This window comes from Ornithorhynchus anatinus, chromosome 1, assembly GCF_004115215.2.
Source record: "Ornithorhynchus anatinus isolate Pmale09 chromosome 1, mOrnAna1.pri.v4, whole genome shotgun sequence".
NCBI classification, from domain to species: domain Eukaryota; kingdom Metazoa; phylum Chordata; class Mammalia; order Monotremata; family Ornithorhynchidae; genus Ornithorhynchus; species Ornithorhynchus anatinus.
The window spans coordinates 54,642,086-54,666,409 of NC_041728.1; the positions used below are offsets into that span (position 1 = coordinate 54,642,086).

The window sequence follows — 24,324 nt, forward strand, 5'->3', positions numbered from 1 at the left end:
CTTCTATTCTCCATCTACACCCACTTCAGTGGAGAACTCATTCACTTTCATGGCTTCCACTACCACCTCTATGTCTATGATTCCCAAATCTACATCTCCAGCCCTGATGTCACTCACTCTCTGCAGTCTTGCAGTTCCTCCTCCCTTCAAGACATCTCAACTTGGATGTCCCACCTTTACATCCTGCTTAACATATGTAAAACAGGATTCCTTATCTTCCCATCAAAATTCAGCCCTTCCCCTGACTTTCCCATCACTATAGACAGCACCACCATCCTTCCTATCTCAAAAGCCCGTAACCTTAGCATTTTCCGTGATTCCTCTCTCATCCAAAACATACATTCAATCCAACACTAAGTCCTGACAGTTCGACCTTCACAGTAGCACTCATCCTAACCTCATTACTCTGCTACAACACCTTGGTTATGAAATTAACCTCTATGTTAACTTCCCTTCCTCCTATCTCTCCTGATTTCAGTCCACATTATACTCTGCTGCCAGATTCTTTACTAGGCTCATAAGGGCTAGACAACCTATTGCATCCTCAGCTGCTCTCCTTCAAGGAAGCCTCACCTTGATAGGAAATCCTTAGTAACAACGGTGGTATTTCTTATTTTGTTCCAAGCTCTTTACTAAGATCAATTCTGGTGCATTCCTGGCTTCCTGTCTTGTTCATGACTGACAGCTGCAGGAAAATTCACATCAAAACATTTTGGTCTGAAGGGATAGATTTATTTAGCCAGAGATGCCCCAACTGTTTTGACGGTGCTGCCTTTGGGATTGCTGGGGAAAGGAACCAAGGGAGATGGAGAAGGTCAAGTGCGGTCATGGCCACGAGGCGGAGACCTGTCCGGATCAGAGGGGTCACGCCTCATTCTCGGGGCCTTGCGAACCTCCATGGAGAGCCGGGTTGACTACCTTTCCCCAGAAGAGTGTGGTGAAGGCTGCTTTGTGAAAGACACCCACCAGGAAGGGCCTGTTGAAGCGGATGGGTGACTGAAAGGACGTCTGTGGCCTCTCACGGTGGACAGGAGGGGAGAGGGTTGATGGGGGTGGCAGAGTGCGTGCTGGCCCTGAGGACACCACTGTGCCCATGGACCCCACAGCTACGAGGCCATCTTCCTTCACCTCCAGTGTGGCCCTATGCCACACCTAAGAGAGAAAAGGCCAGAGAGATCAATGTGACCCCCCCCCACCACCGAGATCAGCTGGTCAAGTGGAGGAAATTTCCAATATTTGTCCTATGCTATCAGTCAGTCAGCCATTCCTATTCACTGATCCCTTAATGGGTATACAGCACTGGACTAAATACTTGGAAGAGTACAATATGACAAACATTCCCTGCCCACAGTGAGTTTACAGTCTAGAGGGAAAGGCAATGCGGGTGAGACTCGAACCCCCCAAACTTTGAATGGTGACCATCATGTACAAGTCCCACGAACTAACCACTAAACTACAGACCCACACTGTAGGTGGGGAGGTGGGGGGACAGTGGGGGATGGCTTTTGCCAGCCAGGTGCTCTGCCTTTAGTGCACCTCGGAAGATTGAGAGGCAAATGTGAAATCAAGAATGCAAGTGGCAGAGAAAAATCATGAAATGTTGGAGGAAAATAGAGTATGAGAAAGGCTCTGTTTCATCCATATTCATAGGCACCATGTGGGGAGAGCTATGGAGTCATTTTTGGGTCAGAGGACACACATGCACTGCCATGCCTGTGGAGATGTCAGTCAACCCACCCCGGGGTCACCTGGGCCTCTGCCCGGTGGTGTCCACCAATACTCATGCTCATTTAGGATTTAGTGTGATATATATAGAGAGAGACAGAGATAGATAGATAGAGAGAGAGAGAGAGAGAGAGAGAGAGAGAGAGAGAGAGAGAAAGGGGGGGAAAGAGAGAGACAGGGCATGAGGCAACTCCTCTAGTCCCATCTGTGCCCTTCCCTCTGTCACATCAGACCTGCTTGGCATTCCCAGCGTGGCCAATCAGCAAAAGGGATCAACAGGAATGGGAGGGACAAGTAGGCCAGGCTGGACAGAGATGACATGGCTGCCTGAGAAATTCAGGTGGCTGTCAGGGTGGGAGGCTGGGGGAAAGACTCCTGAGCATCCCCATGGTTATTATTTGAGAGGATGCCCGAATGCGGTCTGCTCACCTTGGAGACGGCCACACCTGACTGGTTGGTGAGACCAGAGAGGTTGGCCTGCTGGGTGAAGAGGTCCTCGATCCCCAAGTTAGGGAGGATCTTTTCCAGCTTGTAGTTGGTTGACAGAGAGAACTTGGGGATGTACAGCTCCGCATCACTGGAGGGAGCCCCAAGAACAAGAAATAAACATTGCAGCTTTTGTTAGTCTCAGCACAGAGCAAGTGCCTGGGCAGACACGGGATCATCAGATCGGACGTGGTCCCCACTGCGCCCAGACTGGCATGTGCCCGGAAGACTTCTCAATCCCCAATTCACTCACCAACTGCCTTGCTGTGCCACTCTTCCATCCCTCCACAGATGACACCCGAGTTACCATGGACTGATCAGGTCCCCGTGTTAAAGAGGGAATTTGGGGGAGTCAGTCCAGTTGGGAGATGGGAAGAGGGTCCAGTGGGGACTAGAACTTTCGGGAGCTTGAGAGCCTGGTCACTGCCTGCCCATGAATCAAAGGGAGACAGTTCCATGATGGTTGGGGGAGGGTTAGGGTTGACACTAGTGTGGATACATGGCCCAGAACCACGCACCTGGCATGGAGGTCAAGTCCCACACCCATTCTCCATCTTGGTGCCACCCCTAATCCCTTATCTTCTCCCAATCCCAAGACCTGACCCCAAAGCCTACCCCACTGACCCCTCGTGCATGCACTTTGCTCAGCCAGAACCCTCCTATTGGCCTGTCCCACCCACCCCGGCTACCCCTGATCACCAGCCTCTCCTCCTGGCCCTCTCCGTTCTTTTCTCCCGACCTGTCCCTGCTCTGGATCTGCTCTCTTAACTGTAGGGATTCATGCCAGGAAACCCTAAGCTAAACTGAAGGGCTGGGGGTGGGGAGAGGTGGAGGGGCGGGCTGGCTGACCACAGCTGACTCACCCTTCACTTTCCCATTTATTGCTGTCCCCATCACCACATCGTCATGATCTCCCACACCATTCCATTGTCACCTCCTGAGCCCACCACACACCACTCCCCAACCTTGCCACATCTTCTGACTGCCCAGGGACCCCATGTCTGATACTCTTCTCCCTTTCTGACCTCTCCTCTCCTCACCAGCACCAATCCTCAGGGACCCCGAGGTACACGTTGATTCCCAACTCTGCCCACCCACAGGTACCACTGACCTTACGCCTCTCACCCCTCGCTGTGTTGGTTGCGCATGGTCTCAGATTCCCACACCAACTGATTTTCTCCAGCCTCTATCCCATCTTCTCCCCTTCTCCCTTAGGATGATCCCCTTCACTGGCTGCCATATTCCCACCCCCACCTGGGGCACCAAACCCTCTTATCTCCTGGATCCTCATCTATCCTCCATCTCTCCCATTAGAATGGAAGCATTGTAAGGGCAGGGATCAGGTCTCGGCATGAGGCTCTACAGATGCGATGGACTGATCTCTACCTGGAGATGCCCCCCTACACCAGGGCCAGCTGGGAGCCCGGGAGGATGTTGTCGTCCAACCTCAGAGTCCAGTGGGGGCCTGGTCCCACCCCTCCAGCATGGTCATGCTAGAGGGGAGATCCTGGGGCCCCGGATCTGGGAGAGCGTGCGTCGATGGCTCTGGACCCTAGTCTCCCAGACTGCCTCACTGGGCGATCCATCAGGGGGATTACCTCAGAACGTTGTTGTCCATCCATTTGAGAAGGAGTGCTCCACTCATAGCTTCTTCCACTTGCTGCATCTTCCCTTTGTCGGGAAGGATGAAATACATTCCGGATGTGTTGAAGAATTTCTTATTGATCAGAGTGCAAGCCACTCCCTCATCACGGTAGATGTCAAACTGACCCTTCTGGTACATGGCAGGGACCTTGACGACCCTCCTGTCATCCACGAAGAAGTCCATCTCCTCTATGGTCTGATTGACATCAAAGGGGAAGTCCCACTGGCCTGGTCAAGAGACAGGATGAGAGACTTGGGCCGAACTCTTTGTACGTACCTGGCCCCAACCCAGTGAGAACACGTGTGTGTGACCCCAGAAGGGTCAACCCGAATGGTAGAAGGACAAGGAGAAGGTGAACATCAGGGTGGGTTGCCGTCTTTAAGGATGGCGAACATGGCATAGTGGCCACACATGGGGCCTGGACAACACCACCAGGCAGGGTGAGACTGGGGGAAGGGACACAAAGATATCGGTCTTATCTCAGAGAGATGGGAGAGGGCCAAGAGAGGGGCATAAGGTCAGACCCTTCATGACATAAGAGACACTCACTAGTTAAATTTCGTGCTTATATGGGAAAGACTGGGCTGAAGTCTGGCTAGGCTGGGTGCTTGAAGGGTGGTGACATTTCCAGTTTAGAGGATGCCAGAACCATCCGAGCCTGGAGTCAGGGTTGACCAAGTGACATGGTCAGGGGATCGTGATCCTTTGGGCCGCCCCTAGGATAGTGAGGTCTGGGTAACTTTTTAAATGTGCCCCTGAATTCACCCTTGATTCTGTGGTCCCAGCTGGTCCTGGTCTCTCCATCTCCTGGGGGACTCTTATTGACCTTTTCTCCACTGAGGGAGTCCCAGTCTGTGAATTCTTCTCTCTCAGGAGACGGAACACCATGGAGTGTCTCACAGGGCTTAACTAAGAGCTGACAGGTGACCGTTCTGGAGCAGGAGGAGATGAGAAAACTAATCTTGTGTCTCTGCCATCCTCACCGGGTGAGAATCGAGGAGATAATTAGGTTGACTGTGAACCTCGTCCAGTAAGAGGCTCATTCTCAAATTGGGATTTACACCCATTCTTCTTTCTCTCTCAGACAGATGAGCAAATTTTCTGAGGCCATGAGGAGGGTGAGCAACAAAGCAGGGAACTGAACCAAGGTCCCTTGACTCCCTGACCCACGCTTTGGTCATGGGTTCAGACCTGGAGGAGTCCTGCCCAGCCCTCCCTTGCCCCCACATCTGTGGGACGAGACACTGGTTTGACTTGGCCCCCTCGCCTCCGCTCCTGGGCACCCACGGAGCCCCTCATGCCACCCTGGATAATAATACTTTTATCTTTGATCAGGAAAACAGAATGGAGCTCCCTGTGAACAGGGGAAGGATCTCTCACCATTTCAGATTTTTGGGACTCTTGTTCAGAGCCGCCTTTACCTTGCCATCTCTGAGCTCAGGCCTCACAGTCCACACTGGCTGGCCCCTTCTGAAGCCCCCGGGCTCACCACAAAAGCACTCTGGCCTCACTTTGGGACACAAGGCCAGGTCAAAAGTGAGGTGGCCCAGACTGCAGCATAGTGTAGAGGAGCTAAGAGGAGAGGGGTGGGATGCCCATGCCCAGACTCCAGAGAGCTGGGTGCTGGTCACATGTAACCCTTGGGGTAAGATAGTCATTGGAAGAGAAGGGAGGAGAGGTTCTGCCTAGTTCAGGGAAAGCACATCTGCCAAAATGTGGGGGAAAACTCACATGCCTCCCCCACCAAACGCTGCTAGCAACCACAGGGAAGGGGAACGGGACATCTGACTCTCATAGATTGTATCACAAGGGCCACCTTGTTGGCCTCATCGTCCCCTCTGCCACCTACCCCCGACAGAACCCAGATAGGGCCAGGGCTCATCCAGAGGGGGGCTGTCACCTTCAATGCGTGAGGTGCTCATGAGGACCTGCAAGGTGTTCGTGTTCAGCGCAGGGGTCACATCCTCGATCCTGCCAAAGGTCTGTTCCTCGCCATAGTTGTTTATTTGAAACTTTGCCCCTGCTGGATCCTGGAAATCCGCATAGATGATTTCAGATCCAAACACATCAGCAGCCTTGTCTGTGAAAACTGGTGGTGGCAATGCACCGGGGGAAACAAACAGAGCACTTCCTATCTTTGTGGGTGGCAATGCACCAGGGGTGTTGAGGGCAGTTTGTATGCACTGGCAGCCCTCGAGGATCTCATCCTGTGACAACTCTGTGAGTTGGAATTGCAGGCTCTCCCAGATCTGTGTCTGGGTGTCAGATCGGGCCCCGAGGGAGAGGGTCGCCAACGTGGACGAGACGCCCACAGGCGAGTATAGGATGTTGTGGTCCGGTGATTTGGAAGTCAACTGCTGGTACAGCTTGAACGCAAAATCGATGTTGGATGGGGCGATGTTGTAACAGGCCAGATCACAGGAGATGACAGCAACCCTGAAGACCAGGTAGAGAATGGCCCATGGCCAGAAGGATGTTGGCCAGAAGTGGAGGGGGGACTGCATCCTCCTCGAAACTGCTCCTGTGAGAAATTAGGGAGTAGGGGAAGATGGAACTACATCAGGAAACATGCACCATGGGGGCTCGTGCCTCAAACAAGGGGTCTCTGCAGGGGTGTGGGAATCTTCATCCCTGGTGTCTCCGTGTATGCCCAGGAAGGGACCAACGGGGGTTAGGAACAGAAACTCAGCAGACCGCAGCCCAGCTCAAGACTCCTTTTGTAGAGACCGCTGCAGAGTAAAAGGTCATGTTGGTACCAACTGCCAAGCTCAAGGTAACTTTCAGAAGCAAGTGGGGGAACAGCTGGCCAGGCACAAAGCTATGTCTGACACTCTCCATCATGCACTTGCTTTGTGCAGAGCCCTGGATTAGACTCTTGGAAGACTTCGATGGCATTGCTATCTCATTCTCTTCGAAGTGGAGGATCATGCCTACTGAATCTATCCATCGTGACAATTCAAGTGTCAATCACATCTCATGCTCCCCAGATCCACCACTGACTACCAGTTACACCCTCTGGGTCTGCCTGATCTCCCCTGCACTGGAGGATGGGACCACCTCACATCTATGGGATGAAGAAGGCAGGAAGAAGAGAGCTCAATCACAAGCATGGGCATGCAGCATTCAAAGCCGCCTCAACACAGTACCGACAGCCCCACATACCTCTTCAGGAGGAAAGAAGCCAGGTGGGGACAGGCGGCAAAACTAGATGATTCACGATGGTGATATCCTGATGCTGGAGATCTCCCACCACCCACAGACAGAGTCAGTCGGCCTAGATGCAGATAGTTGTGACGCCACTCCTAGGGACACCGGAGGGACACGTCTCTTCAAGCATCTGTGGAAAGCTGGGTCAGACTCACCACTGTCCACTATTTAACCTGAAGGCAGTTGCACAACAAGTGCGTTGGCCTCACTGGTAAACATTAACAGGCACTGTCCAGCATCCATGTGATTAAAGTTCGCCTTTTCAGATGCCAAGCCAAGAGAACCTTCACTTGTCCATGTAGGCACCATGCTTTTTCCCATGCTGGGCATGACAGGACTCTCCCATCAGGACGATGCCTCCCATTGTACCAGCTCTCCAAAATCTGAACATGCTCTGGTCTCCCCTGTTCTCTTGCAGGGACTTTTTCTGCCAAAGTGCTTTTGAGAAGCCTGGTGTTTGCCAAGCTTGGCCTTGGAGAGCAGGGTCCTGGGAGGGTGAAGCAGCTCCCTCACACCCCATCCCAGTCAGGCTCCATCCTGGGGGAGCCATGGGTGAGAACCCCACTCTTAGATCACATCAGACAGGTAATGATATGGGAAATCATGATCCATCCAGAGATCCTGCTTTGCACACCTGGAAACTCAAATGTGTGCAGCTGAAATGCTCAAGTCCATCAATCTATGGTATTTACTGAGGACTTGCTGGTTGCAGAGCTGATTGGGGGAGTACAATATAACAGTGTAACAGCCACATTCCCTGCTCACATCGATTTGACTGCTCTCTCCCAGCCAGGTCTACTCCTGCTCACCTTCTGACAGATGGATCGACCGAGGGTTCGTGTGTGCTGGCAGCAGGATGGAGGGGCAGGATCCCGGGGGAAAGAGCACAACCCGGGATTTGGAGGAATCAGCTTCCTAACCCGGCTCTGCCACCCAAACGCCCTCTGACTTGAGCTCTCCTCCTTGCCCAAATGGAGAAGCGACGAGGGCAATTTGACAAGGGCAAAATCCAAGTCCCCTGCCTTCATGGGAGTAAAAAATGCACCTCTACCATTATTTCCAAATGTTTACCAACTCCCTTAAAGGTCTCTTGGAGAGGGAAGGACCAGGTAACTCACCAGCTGCAGCAGGTCAATGAGGGGGCAGGGGAAGGGGTCATTCCTGGTGCCAGAGGAACACCCGTCCCAACACATATCCTTGCCTGCCTCGTGCCCCATTCTCTGGCCTCGCGTCTCCTCTCCCGAACTAGCCTACCCTTCAGTGTCAAACCAACCCCACTGATCTCCCACTGCACCCAGGCCCATGCACTCTGATCCTCTGGCACTGACCTAAATGGCAAATGCCCTGCCCCACACACATCTCTCTCACTAATGGGCCTCGCCTGCTGCTCTCCTTCCCCTCCCTACCCTGGGCAGACGGGTGCTCTGCCTACCTCTACAGCCCTTCTGGATCCACATCTTCTCCAGGAGACCATTCCCATTGAATTTCTCAGCTTCCATTCCACCATCCTTCCATCACTCACACATCACCCACTCACCCTTTAAAGACTGGGGTCATTCCTGTCGCCTCCAGATCCTCAAAAGATCATATCTTTAAAATTCCAGGTCGAGTAAAGCACCCCAAATGGAGGGTCCATATGCCTCATTTTATAACAGAAAGGACAACGACCTCTGAGGAGCTTACAAACTCCATCATAGCCTTCCAGGTGCTCAGTACTGCCCTACACAAGCAGCAGGCACTAGAAAAATAACATGGGCTGATCAACTATCTGACCCAGACTTCCATCTCTCACCTCTTCTTCATCTGAAACCTACACCATTTAGCTCCACATGGTATGTCTCGACCACATTCTCCTACTCCAGGTTACATCCTCCTCCAGCTCAATTAAGGTCGGCCGAGAGAAGAAACTTCACACTGAAAACTTCAGCATGTAAATTTATTTCGTTTCCAGCTCACTGACAAAATCATCATCTGACATGAGTGGAATGACTTTGGTTCTCTAGAGACGTTCTGACATCTCGGATACCTGGTGGCTGGGGAGAGGAGCCAAGGAAGACAGATACAGTGGTACGGGGTCATGGCCGCTGGATGGAGGCCTGTCCTGATCAGTGGGGTCCCAGCCCATTCCCAGGGACATGGGACAAGGGTCTGGGAGTCAGAGAGGCCTGGATTGTAATCCTGGCTCTGTCACTTGTCTGCTGTGTGACCTTGAGCAAGTCACTTCACTTCTCTGTGCTTCAGTTCCCTCATCTGTAAAACAGGGGATAAGAAGTGGGACAGGGTCTGTGTCCAACCTGATTAGTTTGTAACTATCCCAGGGCTTAGAACAGCGTTCGGCATACTAAGTGCTTAACAAATTATTATTATCATTACTATTGTTATTAAGGGGAATGGAGAGTTGGGTGGAGGTTGTCAATCCAACTCTCCATTCCCCTTAATAACAATTGACAACCTCCACCTTGAGATCCAGGGCCATGGGAAGGCTGAACTCTCCAAAAGGGGAAGAGGATTGAGTCCCCCTCTTTGGTGCTTAAGGCACCTGTGTTCCAAACCCCAGCTCCTCCCCCGCACCGCCCCAACTTCAAAAACACACCCAGAAATCCTAATCCTTCTCTCATGTCAGGAAAGTTTTCCCATGCATTTTACCTGTCCGATTGGGGAAGAGAGAAATGAGGTGACAAGGTTGGTCATTTGCATTCTGTTGAATGCCAAGAGGTTGGACTCCTTCAGGTACTATACTTTTCCAAATCTGTTATGAGCTCACACTTTTGAATTTTAAACTCTAACCCATTCTCTTTCAAACTTTTCACCTAACACTCAGCAGAAACACCATGGACTCAGGGCCCCCGAGGACCCGGATTCCTATCCCAGCTCTGTCTCCCACCGGCCGTCAGACCACAGGTGAGTATCTTTATTTCTCCATCGTTCACTTTCATCCCCAACCTTAGCAAAAGTATTTCTCAATGGCATAGCTCTAAGCTTCACTGACATACATAAACTCTTCTGCCATGTAAGGCATTGTTTTATAGGAGAGTTTAGTTGTATCTCCTTTCTTCAGTATTGGAACACAAACTGCTCTCTTTCAATCAGATGGCCATTAAGTGGTTAGCCATACCTGTTGACATAATTTGGTAAGGGCTTTTTTAACCGATTCCTCTCCAGCTGCCTGAAATACCTCATTAGGAAGCCTATCAAAGCCAGGTGCCTTATTTTTGACAAGACAATGTAAAGCTGATCTAACTTCACTTTCCATGATGAGTGGCTCTAATTCAAAAGGAACTTCTTCAAATACTTCTTGTATGTTGCTATCTTTCTGGTATAACTCCTGTGTGTATTCCTTCCATTTCTGTTTGATTCCATTGGCATCATTTATCATCAGTCCATCTTTACTTTTGACAAAGCCAACCCAAGGATGGAATGTTCTGTTCCAATACTGAAGAAAGAAGATACAACTCAATGCAACAGTTATCTTACATTTTTCTTGATCTCTCTATCAAAAGGTAGTCAGCATGTGTTTTATTGATCATAGTAAGGCCTTTGACTGCATTGACCATGAGAAGCTCTGGGGCTCATTAAGGAAAATGGGCATGCTGGACCATTTAATTGCATTAATAGGTAACCAGTATGTTGAACAGGAGGACAAAATATGGAGAAACGAATTGGTTTCCCATTAGTAAAGGTGTAAGACAAGAATGTATCTTATCTGTTCATCCTTTATACCAAATACATAATAAGAGAAGCCAGAATGGATGAAGATGAAAGGGGAGTAATGATTGGAGGAAGGAATGTGAACAACCTTTGTTATGCTGATGATATTACCTTCCTAGCAGAAAGTGAAGAAAATATGAAGGAATTATTATTAAAAGTTAAAGAGCAGAGCAAAACCTTGGGCCTACATTTGAATGTCAGGAAAACAAAGATCATGATAACTGCAAGTTTTTATACATTTGTGGTGGCTGGAGAGAAGATTGAAATAACTGACAATTTTTTCTCTCTTGGGATCGATGATCAATAATAAAGGAAGTCAATTCTCTCCTTGACCCTCTCCAATCTGAATTCCATCCCTTTCACTCGAATGAAACCATCCTTTCAAAGGCCACCACCCTTTCAAAGGTCACAAATGCTCTCCTTGCCAAATCCAAGGGCCTATCCCCCATCCTAATCCTACTCAAACTCAGAGCTGCCTTCGACACCGCTGACCATCTCCTTCTCCTGGAAACTTTATTCATTCAGTTGTATTTATTCAGTGCTTATTGCTTGTACAGCATTACACTAAGCAGTTGGAGCAGTACAATGTAACAGTAAACAGACACATTCCCAGACCACAATTATATTCCAGTCTATAGCCAAAGCTCAGCTTCACTGACACTGTCCTCTCCTGGTTCTCTTCCTATCTCTCTGGCCACTCATTATCAGGCTCTTTCGTGGGCTCCACCTCTGCCTCCCATCCCCTAAATGTGAGGGTCCCTCAAGGTTCATTTCTGGGTCCTCTTCCATTCTCCATCTATACCCACTCCAGTGGAGAACTCATTCGCTTCCATGGCTTCAACTACCACCTCTATGCCAATGATTCCCAAATCTACATCTCCAGGCCTGATCTCTCTCCCTTTCTGCAGTCTACTACCTTGAAGACATCTCTGCTTAGATGTCCCAACATCACCTCTAACAACATGTCTGAAACAGAACTCCTTGTCTTCCCACCCAAACTCAGTCCTTCCCCTGACTTTCCCATCACTACAGACCACTATCCTTCCTGTCTCAAAAGTCCATAACCTTGGCATTATCCTTGATTCTTCTCATTCAACCCCATTATGGGCAGGGATTGTCTCTGTTGCTGAATTGTACTGCCTAAGCACTTAGTACAGTGTTCTGCACACAGAAAGCACTTAATAAATACAATTGAATGAATGAATTCAACCCACATATTCAATCCATCACTAAGTCCTGCAGGTTCAATCTTCACAGCATCACTTGCTTTCACCTCATTCCTCCTCTACAACATCCCAGCCAACACACTTCACTCCTCTAATGCTAACCTTCTCACTGTAACTCGATCTCATCTATCTCACAAATGACTTCCCACCCACAAACTGCCTCTGGCCTGAAATGCCTTCCTCTTCATATTACTCACCCCTTCCATTCAAAGCGTTATCAAAGCATATCTCCTCTGAGAGCCCTTCCCTGACTAAGCCCTCTTCCTTTTCTTCCATTCTCTTCTGCATTGCCCTGACTTGCTCACTTTATTCATTGCTGCTCCCAGTTCTACAGCATTTACATATCTATCTGTAATTTTATTTTATATTAATGTCTCTCTCCCCCTCTAGACAGTAAGATCATTGTGGGCAGGAAATGTGTCTTATATTGCCATACTGTACTCTCCCAAGTACTTAGTATAGTGCTTTCTACACAGTAAGGGCTCAATAAATACAATTGACTGACCCCTGCCTTCAAGATGTCCGGCCAACACCTTCAATTTAACATGCCCAAAGCAGAACTCGTTATCTTCCTACCCAAACCCTGTTCTTCCCTTGACTTTCCCATCACTGTAGACAGCACCACCATCCTTCCTGTCTCACAAGCCCATAACCATTGGCTTTATCCTCGACTCATTGCTCTCATTCAACCCACATATTCCATCTATCATTAAATCCTCTCGGGTTCAATGTTCACAACATGGTTAAAATCCAGACTTTTATCTCCATCCAAACTATCACTATGCTAATCCAAATACTTACCCTATCCTCTCTTGATTACTATATCAGCCTCTTTACTAACCTCCCTTCCTCCTCTCTCTCCCTACTCCAGTCCACACTTCACTCTGCTGCCCAGATCAATTTTCCAAAAATAGTTTAGACCACTTTAGACCAGTAGTTTTCACCACTTCTCAAGAACTTCCAGTGGTTGCCCATCCACCTCTGCTGCATGCACAGCTCTCTTTCTGGTCTCTACTTGAGGATTCCTGGACCTCCTGTGGAGTCACCTTGGCATGAGAGCTAAACACACCACACTTCCTTATCACTTGCCAACTTTCCATGTAGGGTCTAGTTTCCCCATCTAAGCTAATTGCTAAAGGGGTACAGATCCAAAGATAGTGTGTACTAACATACCACTATCATTAGTGTGTGCCAGACACTGCACTGAGTGCTGGGATAGACCCAAGATAATCAGGTTAAACACAGTCCTTGTAAGAAGTGGAGCTCAAAGTCAAAAGGGGGAATAGAGGGGGAGAGACCAGGTATTAGTTCTCTCATCTGTAAAATAGGGAAATGAGGACCAGAGAAATCAAGTGACTTGCCCAGGGTCACACAGCAATCAAGTGAAAAGTGTGGCCTAGTGGAAAGAACATGGGCCTGAAAGTCAAAGGGTCTGGGTTCTAATCCCAGCTCTGTCAATTGCTTGCTGTGTGACCTTGGGCAAGAACTTAATTTATCTGTGCCTCAGTTCTGTTCTCTCTCTAACTTAGACTATGAGCTTCATATGGAACATGGACTGAATCTAACCTGATTGCTTTCTATCTACTCTAGTGCTTAATACAGTGCCTGGCACATAGTGAGCGTTTAAATGCCATAATAAACTAAACCAAAACAAAAAACCTCATCGTCAGCTGTGACCCAACACCCATTCCAACAACAGTACCCATACCAAATGATGTAGTAGGCATAGGCTCATAAGGGCTCTACAGCCTATCACGTCCTCAGCAGCTTTCTGTCAAGGTGACCTCACTGTAGGAGAAAATCCTTAGTAACAATGGTGGGATGTCTTATTTTATACCAAGTTCTGTACTTAGCACTAAGGTAGATACAAGATAAGCTTGTCAGACACAATTTCTGCCCCATTCATTCTCTCTCCTCTTTACACCAGGAGCCACAAGAACTGAATCCCCTTTTAGAGATGAGGAAACTGAGGTTGAAAGAAGTAAAGTGACTTGCCTAAGGTTGCACAGCACTCGGGGGCAGAGCTTGGATCAGAGGACCTGGATTCTGACTCCCAGGTCCATTTTTTTTCGACGAGATCACCCGGAACTGCTAGCGACTTGACACTTCACACCTTAGTCACCATGTACTCTTATAGACCTGATACCCCAGTGTTTCATTCCAGAGATCTATGGGTGAAGACAGAGGCTGCATGAAGTTTAGTTTGCCTCTTGTCCAAATCCTGTGGGCCTCGGGCAAGGCTTCCACCCTTTTCCCCGGGCTATATCAGTAGAAAGCTCATTGAGATCTCTAAAAGGGATTCACTGAGAGCCAGGTAGGATCATCCATCAGGAGGTGAGGACTGCACAAGTACTGGCCCAGGTAAAGAGAGTCTGGTTGCCTCAGGAAGGATGGATCAAGGAAGACAGTGAGCCCCTCTGTTCCTTTTCCATTTGCCCACTCCTTTCCGGGCTCTCCTCCCTTTGTACTGAGTCCCAGTCAATACACATTGCCTCTCCTCCCTTTGTACCTACTGGGACTCCCAGTCGATACACACTGCCATGAGAAGAGAGGGGTGGGACCAGATTATGGGTAGGGAGAACAAGGTGGACCAAGCATTTCAGAGCCGACAGCGAAGAGACTCCTACTAACATGGAGATGGATGGATGAGACAAGCAGCATGGCCTAGTGGATAGGACTGGGAGTCAGAAGGTCATGGATTCTAAGCCCGGCTCCACCACTTGTCTACTGTGTGACCTTGGGCAAATCACTTCACTGAGCCTCAGTTACCTCATCTGTAAAATGGGGATTGAGAATGTGAGCCCCATGTGGGACAGGGACTGTGTGCAACCTGATTAACTCATACCTACCCCAGTGCTTAGAACAGTGCTTGGCACATAGAAAGTGCTTAAGTACTATCATTATTATTATTATTATTAATATTATTAGTGGCTGCCAGAGGTTCCTGGAATTGGGAGAGACTTGGACCAAACGGTGTCTTAGAAAAATGATCTGGGTGATGGCATCAGGTGTGGGCCAGAGTGTGAAGCCTGACAAGACATGACAGGAGCTCAAACTGAGAAGGGGAGCTGGGGCAGATCCCAAGGACATCACAAGGGCAAAAGTGACGGGATCCAGCAATGGACTGGATACATGGCCCGGAAGGGAGAGAACAATTGACTGGAGCAGGATCCCACAAAAAGATGGAATGGACCTGGCAATGGCTGGGGTAAGAAGGGCAGGTAGGGGCCACTGAGGGGGGGGGTGGACAGCGCTTGTGTAGGGCGGAGGGGAAAGAGCCTGCTCAGATGCAAGGGAAGACCCCTGCCAGTGGATGATGCTAGTGAGGTTCCTGTTCTCCTCATCCCCATGGCCTAGCTGCCTCCCCCTCCCCCGCCACTGACCCCTGGCACCCACCCACCCAAATGTTGCCCACCCGCTTGTCACCCACCCTCCCCTTGTCCGACTGGGTGCGAGTCCCATGAGATGGGGTCTTGAAGCCTATGAGGTCAGTTCCGGTTCCTTCCTGGCTTCTGATGGCTTGTTCAAAATTGACCCCCCGAGGAAAATTCACATCAAAACACTTGTTCTGACAGGGTAGATTTATTTAGCCAGAGATGCCCCGACACTTGAAAATGTGGCCCCTGGGATCATCGGGGAGAGGGGCCAAGGGAGATGAAGAAGGTGGAGTAGGGTCATGGTCATGAGGCAGAGACCTATCTGGATCAGAGGGGTCATGCCTTGCCCTGTGGAGCCCCATGGAGAGCCGGATTGATGACCTTTCCCCAGAAGAGTGTGGTGTAGGATCTTTGGTGAAAGACACCCATCAGGAAGGGCCTGTTGAAGCGGATGGGTGCGTGAGGGGTTGTCTTTGACGCCTCAGGGTGGACGGGAGGAGAAAGGGTTGATGGGACTGGTGGAGGGCGCACTGGCCCTGAGGACACCATAGTGCTGGTGAACTCCGCAGCTATGAGGCCATCTTCCTTCATCTCCAGTGTGGCCTTGTGTTGCACCTATGACAGAATTGGCCAGAGAGACCAATGTGACCACCATGGAGATTGGCCAGTTAATTGGAGGGACCAACGTGACCACCAGGGAGATCGGCCGCTCGAAAGGAGGAAGTTTCCAATTTTTGTCCAAACCTTGTCAGTTAGCCAATCCTATTTATTGAGCCCTTACTGGGTTTAGAGTACCATACTAAGCACTTGGGAGAGTACAGTATCACAATAAAACAGACATATCCTGTCCACTATGAGCTTACCATCTAGAGGGTAAGAAAACATTGATGAGACTAGAACGCCCAACCTTTGAATGGTAACTACCACATACAAGTCCTCCACGCTAACCATTACATCACAGACCTAGACACTGTGGAATGGGAGGAGAGAAGTTGGCAGAGCCATTTGGATAGGCCAGACCGTCGGGGCCAAGCTCACTGGAAAAGAAATCCTGACAATCACACCCAAACACTTAGAGGTCACCAAGAGGCTGCTCGTCCCCATCTCCCACCAGAATCTGCTAGCTGGGGAGAACTGGAGTCAGACAGTGTCTTGCATGCCAAGATCCCAGACTGCCAGAAGGCTAGAGTCCCCCCATCCTTCCTGGGACACTGAGATCTATGTGATCGCAACCTCCCACACCCTAGAGACGTCTCCAAGCCACACGGCTGTCTGTGGGGCAAGGAGGTGATCTTTAAGGGGCCAAAGAATCACATTTTAGAGGTCATAATTGGATACATCCCCAAATCGCCATGTCTGACATCTAATGATGCTGTGAGGTCACTTGGGAAAGAAGGAATAGCTCCTTTAGAGAAGGATCAGGTCAGAGGAGAAAGATTTTACCCATGAGTATCAACCCATGACCCCAGATGCTTTTGGAGTCATCACACAGATCTTCAGAATCCCTATAGCGGTAGGGAAATTCAGGTGCTAGGACAGTGACTCCTGCCCCTTCAATGTCTCCTTCCCTCACCATAACCTTCCCCTTCCTTATGCTCGGCCTCTGGTAACCAACCTCTTGATGGACGTGATCCAAACTTATGGGTATGAGCTCTTCCCCTCGATTTCTCAACTCCTTCCTGCCCCTTCCTTCCCTGCAGTCTTTGGCCATCATCGGGGCATTTCCCATCTGCTCTCCAAATCTACGGCACCCTCCCATCCTCTTTCATCTTTCCCTTCTAATAATGGGATCCTCCTGACTGACACCCACGACCTCCCTGCTCCTGCCCCTTCAGATCAGGCCACGTTCTCCTGTACTTGAGTCTTCCACTCAAGGCAAAACCAGTGCAATATCAGAAAGCCGATCAAAACTCCTCAAGGGCAGAGCTCAGGGTCATGTTCTGCACATTTGATACAGGCCAACTCCTGATGCATATACAGGCATCCCCAGGGTTCCAAATCAGCCAGAAAGCTGTCGCTTCTCGGGACGGCCTCCGGGTCTCCGCTCGAGAGCATCCGACCACAGAGACGTCCATTACCTAGCCCAGGCTCAAGCCTCCCAGTTCCCAGAAGTATCCCAGATTACTCCCTGGACCATGAGCTCATCCCCTGCTCCCCATCCCCATCAGGCAGCTGTCGGGATGTGAGGCCACTGTTAAGACCCATAAGCATCACTGTGGGGATTATTTGAGTGGATTCCCAAACAGGATCTGCTCACCCTTGAGATGGACACACCAGACTGCTTGCTGAGGCCGGAGAGGTCAGCCTGCTGCGTGAAGAGGTCCTTGATCCCCAAGTCAGGAAGGGTCTCCTCCAGCTCGTAGATGGTCGACAGAGAGAATTTGGGGATGTACAGCTCTTCATTGCTGGAGGGAGCCCCGAAAATGAGAAACAGACACAGTGGCCATTGTCAGTTTCATTACAGAGTGAGTGCCCAGGTGGACATGGGATCATCAGAGCGGACATGTCAAATCCAGGGCTGGCACGTGCACCAAACACTTCCCAATCTCCATCTCACACCCCACGCTGCCATTTCTCCATCCCTCCACAGTTGAGCCTGAGTTTCCCTGGACCACTCAGGTCCTCATGTTAAAGAGGGATGCCGTGGCGGTCAGTCCGGGTGGGAGATAGGAAGAGGGGACTGAAACTTTCAGGAGCTGGGCACGTCTGGTCACTGCCGGCCCATGGATCTAAGGGAGAAGGGCTAGTCCAGCACCCTTCCTCCAACCCAGTGCTTAAAACCGTGCTTGGCGCATAGTAAGCTCTTAACAAATACCACCATTATTATCTTGTCACCCCCTCACTACCCTGCCTTCTTGCAATCCCAAGACCCAACCCCAAAACCTACCCCACTGGCCACTAGTGCATACACCACATCCAGTCAGAATCCTCCCAATGGCCTCTACTCCTCCTCCCCACAACCCCCTCATCATAATCCTCTCCATTCTCTCCTCCTCACCTTTCCCTGTCCTGGCCCTGCTGCCATCACTGGAGGGATCCATGGCAGATGGCACTATGCTGAACTGAAGGGTTGAGTTGGGGGGAGCACTGGACAACCTAATGCTGTCCCATCCAACTCTGTCCCAGTCACCAAATCCTCAAAATCCTCCATATCGTTCCATTGTCACATTCTGAGTCCACCACATCCCCCTCCCTCACCTTGCTGCATCTTCCAACGATCTGGGAACCCCCGGCCACCTCTCACACCTCTCTCCCTTTCTGACCTCCCTCTCCTTACCAGAGCCAATCCTCAGGGACCCTGACATATATATGGATGCCTGCTTCCACCCACCCATGGGGTCCACCGACCTCAGGCCTCTTAACCCTCATTGTGCCTGTTGCATATGGTCTCAGATTCCCCATGCAATAAGATCATCTCCTGCCTCTGCCCCATCCCTGCCCCTTCTCTCTAACTTCAGCCCCTCTCACTTCCAGCCACACTTTCACCCCCATCTGGGGTGCTGAACTCTAATCTCCTAGGATCCTGGGATAAGGAAACTGGATCCATCTGTCCTCCATCTCCCTCACCAGAATGGAAGCTTCGTGAGCTCAGGGATTGGGTCTCATCATTAGGCTCCACAGATGCGACAGACTGATCTCTCCCTGGGAGACGCTTCCCCACACCGGGGCTGGATGGGAGTCTGGGAGGCTGCTGCTGCCTGACCCTGGACACCGGAGGGGGCCTAGCCCCTCCACTCCAGCACAGCCACACGATGGAGGGGACGGCCCAGTGCTCCGGATCCGGGAGCGCATGCGTCGAAGGCTCCAGACCCTGGTCCCCCGCACTGGCCCAGAGGGCGATCCAGAGGAGATTACCTCATAACGTTGACGTCATACCATCTGAGAAGGAGATTCCCACTCATAGCCTCTTCCACCTGCTTCATCTTCCCTTCATCAGGAAGGATGAAATATACCCCAGATGCTTCCTTGGTTGTCTTATGGACCAGAGTGCAGGCCACCGTCTCATCACGGTAGGTTAAAAACTGACCCTTCTGGTACATGAAGGGGACCTTGATGACCTTCCTGTCATTCACGAAAAAGTCCATCTCTGCGGTCTGACTGGCATCAAAGGGGAAGTCCCACAGACCTGGTTGAGAGAAAGGATGAGAGAACCGAGTCAAACTCTTTTGACGTATCCAGGGAAGGGGAAAGACGTACCCCTCCCTCACCCAAAGCAACACATATGTGTGACCCCGGGAGTGTTGGCCTAAACAGGAGATGGAGACAAACTAGGAGAAAATGAAACATCAAGGTGGGACAATATATTGGGAGGATGGCAGCCATGATGGCATGGCCACTCATAGGGCCCAGATAAAGTTGCCAGGCAGGGTGGGATTGGGAGACGGACTTGTCCCAAAGTTACGGGGCTTGTCGCAAAGAGATGGGAGAAGGTGAAAGATGGGGCCATACGATCAGACATAAGATCGGACCCCCTAATGATGTCTGAGACACTCACTAGTTAGAAATCTCACCTACACAGGAAAGACTGGGCCGGAGTTTTGCTGGGTGGGGTGTGTAAATGATGGTGACATTTCTGGTTTAGCGGATGCCAGAACCACCCGGACTTGGAGTCATGGGACTGGTTTTAGGGGTCTTGATCCTTTGGACTGCCCCCAGGGCAATGGGGCCTGGTCAACATTTTAAGTGGGCCCCTGCATTCACCCTTTTTTCTGAGGTTCTGGCTGGCCCTCATTAGTTCATTCAATAGTATTTATTGAGTGCTTACTGTGTGCAGAGCACTGTACTAAGCACTGGAATGTACAATTCAGCAACAGAGACAATCCTTGCCCATTTACAGGCTCACAGTCTAACCGGGGGAGATAGACGGCAGAGCAAAACAGAACGAAACAAAAACAAGACAACATTATCCCGATAAATAGAATCAAGGGGATGTACACCTCATTAACAAAATAAATAGGATAATAAAAATATATATACAAATGAGCACAGTGCTGAGAGGAGGGGAAGGGGGGAGGGGCAGAGGGAAAGGTGGCTCAGCTGAGGGGAGGGGAAGGGGAAAGAGCAGAGGATGGAGCGGAGCAGAGGGGGAGTAGAGGGAAAAGGGAGTAGCTCAGTCTGAGAAGGTTTCTTGGAGGAAGTGAGCACTCAGTAGGGCTTTAGAGAGGGAAAGAGAGTTAGCTTGGCAGAGGTGAGGAGGGAGGGCATTCCAGGACAGTGGGAGGACGTGGGCCAGAGGTCGACGGCAGGATAGGTCTGAACGGGGGACGGTGAGGAGGTGAGCGGCAGAGGAGCAGGGTGTATGGGGTGAGCAGTAGAAAGAGAGAAGGGAGATGAAGTAGCAGAGGGCAAGGTGATGGAGAGCCTTGAAGCCAAGAGTGAGGAGTTTCTGTTTCATGCGGAAGTTGATAGGCGACCATTGGAGGTTTTTAAGGAGTGGAGTGACATGCCCAGAACATTTCTATAGGAAGATGATCCGGGCAGCAGAATGAAGAATAGACTGGAGCGGGGAGAGACAGGAGAAAGGGAGATCAGAGAGAAGGCTGACACAATAATCCAGCCAGGATATTATGAGAGCTTGTACCAGCACGATAGCTGTTTGGACAGAGAGGAAAGGGCGGATCTTGGCGATATGGTAAAGGTGAGACCGGCAGGCATTGGTGACGGATTGGATGTGTTGGGTGAATGAGAGAGCTGAGTCAAGGATGACATCAAGGTTGCGGGCTTGAGAGACGGGAAGGGTGGTCGTACCATCCACAGTGACAGGAAAGTCAGGGAGAGGACAGGGTTTAGGAGGGAAGACAAGGAGCTCAGTTTTGGACATGTTGAGTTTTAGGTGGCGGGCAGACATGCTGGAGGCAGGAGGAGAGATGAACCTGAAGGGAGGAGGAGAGAACAGGGGAAGAGACCCTGAGAGAGACCTTGTCCCAGACTGTAGACCCCTATCTCGCGGGAAACGGATAGCCACGGGGTCTCTCTCAGGGCTCAACTGGGAGCCAACAGGTGACCCTTCGGGAGTGGGAGAAGACAAGAGTACTATTCTCATGTTTCACTGTGAGAAGTGTCTAGGGTGAGAAGCGACCAGGGACAGATTAAAGATCATCGAGTCTTCTGTGAAACTCAAATGGGGTTCTGACACCAATTCTCCCTCCATCTCAGACAGACGAGCACCCCGAGGCCCAGAGGAGTCAAGCATCTCGTCTGAGGCCATGAGGTGGGCAAGCACCAAGACAGGGATCTGATCCCAGATCAGATCAGCAGCGGAGAAGCAGCGTGGCTCAGTGGAAAGAGCATGGGCTTTGGAGTCAGGGCTCATGAGTTCGAATCCCAGCTCTGCCACTTGTTGGCTGTGTGACTGTGGGCAAGTCACTTAACTTCTCTGTGCCTCAGTTCCCTCATCTGTAAAATGGGGATTAAGACTGTGAGCCCCACGTGGGACAACCTGATTCCCCTATGTCTACCCCAGCGCTTAGAACAGTGCTCGGCACATAGTAAGCGCTTAACAAATACCAACATTATTATTATTATTATTATCCCAGGTCCCTCGACTCCTGGTTCCACTCTCTGATTGCTGGTTACCACCATTGGAAATGTGGGTTGAACAGTCCTGGAGGAGCCCTCCCCAGCCCTTCCAAGTCCCCACATCTGTGGGAAGAGATACCGGTTAGACTCTGCCCCCTTGCCTCTGCTCCTGGGTACTCATGGACCCTTTCATGCCACCCTGAGAAATAATAATTGGATCTCTGATGGCAGGGTTGGAGCCTAAGCTCCTTGGGGACAGCAAATGGATCGCTCATCATTCCAGACTTCCGGGTCTCTTGATTAGAATCACCATTACTTCACCATCTCTGAGCTCGGGCTCCACATCGGTCCTGACCAACCCCCAGACCAGCTGCCCCCCCCCCCCCGAAGCCCCCGGTCTCTCCACAAAAGCATCCGGCAGCATAGCATGAGAGAGTTGTGAGGAGAGGAGAGGGGTGGGGTGCCTGTGCCCGGTCTCCAGAGCTCCAGGTGCCCGGTTAGGTATGACTCACAAGGTAGGACAATCTCCAGAAGAGAAGGGAGGCTTGGCTCAGGGAGAATACATCCTTTGAAACGCTGGGGGTGACCTACCAGCATCTCCACAACAAACACTCCCAGCCATTATAGGGAAGAGAAATGGTACATCCAACCATGGTGGTTTAACATGAGCCACCATGCCAACCTCATCGTCCCTCCACCGCCTGGCCCCGACAGACCCCGTCCAGAGTGTGGCTCTCACCTTCAATGAATGAAGTACTCACGAGGACTGATGAAGTGTGACTGTTCAATTTGGGGCTCGCATCCTTGATCCTGCCAAAGACCAGATCCTTGACATATTCGTTTATTTCATTCTCTGCCTTCAAAGCATCCAGGAAGTCCATATTGACGATCTTGGATCCGAACGTGTAGGCAGCCCTGTCTGTGAAAGTTTGTGGTGGCAGCGCACTTGGGGAGGTGAACAGAGCGCTCCCTATTTTCGTATGTGGCAATGTGCCAGGTGCATTGAGGGCGGTTTGTATACACCAGAAGCCCCTAAGGATCTGGTCATGTGACAGTTTTGTGAGATTGAATTGCAGGGTCTCCAAGATCTGCCTCTGGGTTTGGGATTGGGCCCCGAGGGAGATGGTCACCAAGTTGGACAAGATGCCCACTGGAGAAAGCAGGATGGTGTCATTTGGGGCCTTGGAAGTCAACTGCCAGTAGAGCTTGAACAAGAAATCGATGTTGGCTGGGCCGACGTCTTCACACGGCTTTCTACAGGAGACGACAGCAGCCGCAAAGACCAGGCAGAAAATGGCCCACAGCCTGATGGACTTCGGCGGGAAGTGGAGGGGGCTCTGCATCCTCTTCGGACCTGATCCTGTGTGGCATCAAGGATTGGGGGAAGATGGAATCACATCAGAGACCACCCACCAGTGGGGGGGCCCATGCCCCAGACAATGGGTGTGTGCAGGGGAGTGAGAGGCTCCATCCCTGCTGCCGCTGTGCTCGCCCAGGAAGGGATCAGTGGGGGTTTGGCACAGAACATCCAACCCCAACCTGGCTCAGATTTCTTTTTGGAATGACCCCACGGAGTGGAAGGTCATCTCGTGATCGAATGCCAGGCTGAAGGCAGCTTTCAGAAGCACGCAGGGCAACGGCCGGTTGGGCATGGAGCCATCATCTGATGGTCCTCATCCTGTGCTTGCTCTGTGCAGAGCCCTAGAATAAACACTCGAGAGATTACGATGGCATCACTATCGCAGCCTCCTCTAGGGCAGGGGTTGTACCTACCTAATCTACCCTTAGTGACCATTCAAGTGCCAATTGCATTGTGTTGTGCACCCCAGACCTCCCACTCACTGCCAATAATGCACTCTGGGCCTCTGGTCTCTCCACTCCAGAGGATGAGACCACCCTACACCTAGGGGGTGAAGAAGGCGGGAAGAAGAGAGCTCCACTGCGGTAGGGCCTCCTGCAAGCATGGACAGGCCGTGGGCAGAGCAGTCTCAACACAGCATGAACATTTCCACGAACCTCTTTAGATGGAAAGAAGCTGGGTGGAGACAGGGGAGCGAAGCTAGATGATAGTCGACGGCAGCCCCCCGCTGCTTGAGATATTCCACCACCCACAGGCTGAGTCGGTTGGCTGAGATGCAGATGGTTGTGATGTCACACCTGGGGATGCCTGTGGAACATGTCTCTCCAAGCGTCTGAAGAAAGCTGTTGCAGGCTCACCGCTCTCCAGTATTTATTCCAAAGGCTGTTGCACAACATCGTGTTGGCTTCATCAGTGAACAGTAACTGGCATAGTCCTGCATCCATGTGATGAGAGATAACTCTTTTAGATGCCAAGCAAAGAGAACCTTCACATGTCCATGAAGGGAACGTGCTCCTTCCCGTGCTGGGCATGACAGGAATCTCCTATTCCATCAGGCTGTCTCCTGTTGTA

At 50.8% G+C, this 24,324-nt stretch overlaps 2 protein-coding genes across 5 annotated transcripts; both read right to left on the bottom strand.

Moving 5' to 3' along the window:
* Positions 1 to 710: 710 nt before the first annotated feature.
* On the bottom strand, positions 711 to 7,212 carry LOC100086601 (corticosteroid-binding globulin-like). Of its 3 annotated transcripts, none has more exons than XM_001516647.4 (5): positions 7,019 to 7,212; positions 5,757 to 6,377; positions 3,810 to 4,083; positions 2,155 to 2,302; positions 711 to 1,152 (listed from the first exon to the last, which is right to left on the bottom strand). In XM_001516647.4, exons 2-5 carry the CDS (start codon positions 6,358 to 6,360, stop codon positions 865 to 867), a joined length of 1,314 nt encoding a protein of 437 aa, XP_001516697.2. In that variant the 5' UTR covers positions 6,361 to 6,377; positions 7,019 to 7,212; the 3' UTR covers positions 711 to 864. The 3 variants fall into 3 exon arrangements, with proteins under 3 accessions (XP_001516697.2, XP_016081117.1, XP_028924379.1); XM_016225631.2 differs by having other exon boundaries at positions 5,706 to 6,377; XM_029068546.2 differs by lacking the exon at positions 711 to 1,152 and adding an exon at positions 1,191 to 2,052 and having other exon boundaries at positions 5,706 to 6,377.
* Positions 7,213 to 15,560: 8,348 nt separating this feature from the next.
* On the bottom strand, positions 15,561 to 24,090 carry LOC100086618 (corticosteroid-binding globulin). Of its 2 annotated transcripts, none has more exons than XM_029076011.2 (5): positions 23,910 to 24,090; positions 22,633 to 23,253; positions 19,230 to 19,500; positions 17,632 to 17,779; positions 15,561 to 15,989 (listed from the first exon to the last, which is right to left on the bottom strand). In XM_029076011.2, exons 2-5 carry the CDS (start codon positions 23,234 to 23,236, stop codon positions 15,711 to 15,713), a joined length of 1,302 nt encoding a protein of 433 aa, XP_028931844.1. In that variant the 5' UTR covers positions 23,237 to 23,253; positions 23,910 to 24,090; the 3' UTR covers positions 15,561 to 15,710. The 2 variants fall into 2 exon arrangements, with proteins under 2 accessions (XP_028931844.1, XP_028931835.1); XM_029076002.2 differs by lacking the exon at positions 23,910 to 24,090 and adding an exon at positions 23,667 to 23,740.
* Positions 24,091 to 24,324: the final 234 nt, after the last annotated feature.

Excerpts from the sequence above, each read along its gene's own strand:
- LOC100086618 (XM_029076002.2), bottom strand. The coding sequence starts at position 23,688 with ATGGTCACTAAGGGTAGATTAG. Across the intron at positions 17,780-19,229 it reads TATGACGTCAACGTTATGAG|CAATGAAGAGCTGTACATCC; the intron begins GTAATCTCCTCT and ends GGCTCCCTCCAG. Across the intron at positions 15,990-17,631 it reads CTGGTGTGTCCATCTCAAGG|GTGCAACACAAGGCCACACT; the intron begins GTGAGCAGATCC and ends ATTCTGTCATAG.
- LOC100086601 (XM_016225631.2), bottom strand. The coding sequence starts at position 6,360 with ATGCAGTCCCCCCTCCACTTCTGGCCAACATCCTTCTGGCCATGGGCC. Across the intron at positions 4,084-5,705 it reads CTATCTGGGTTCTGTCGGGG|GCCAGTGGGACTTCCCCTTT; the intron begins GTAGGTGGCAGA and ends TCTCTTGACCAG. Across the intron at positions 1,153-2,154 it reads CAGGTGTGGCCGTCTCCAAG|GTGTGGCATAGGGCCACACT; the intron begins GTGAGCAGACCG and ends TTTCTCTCTTAG.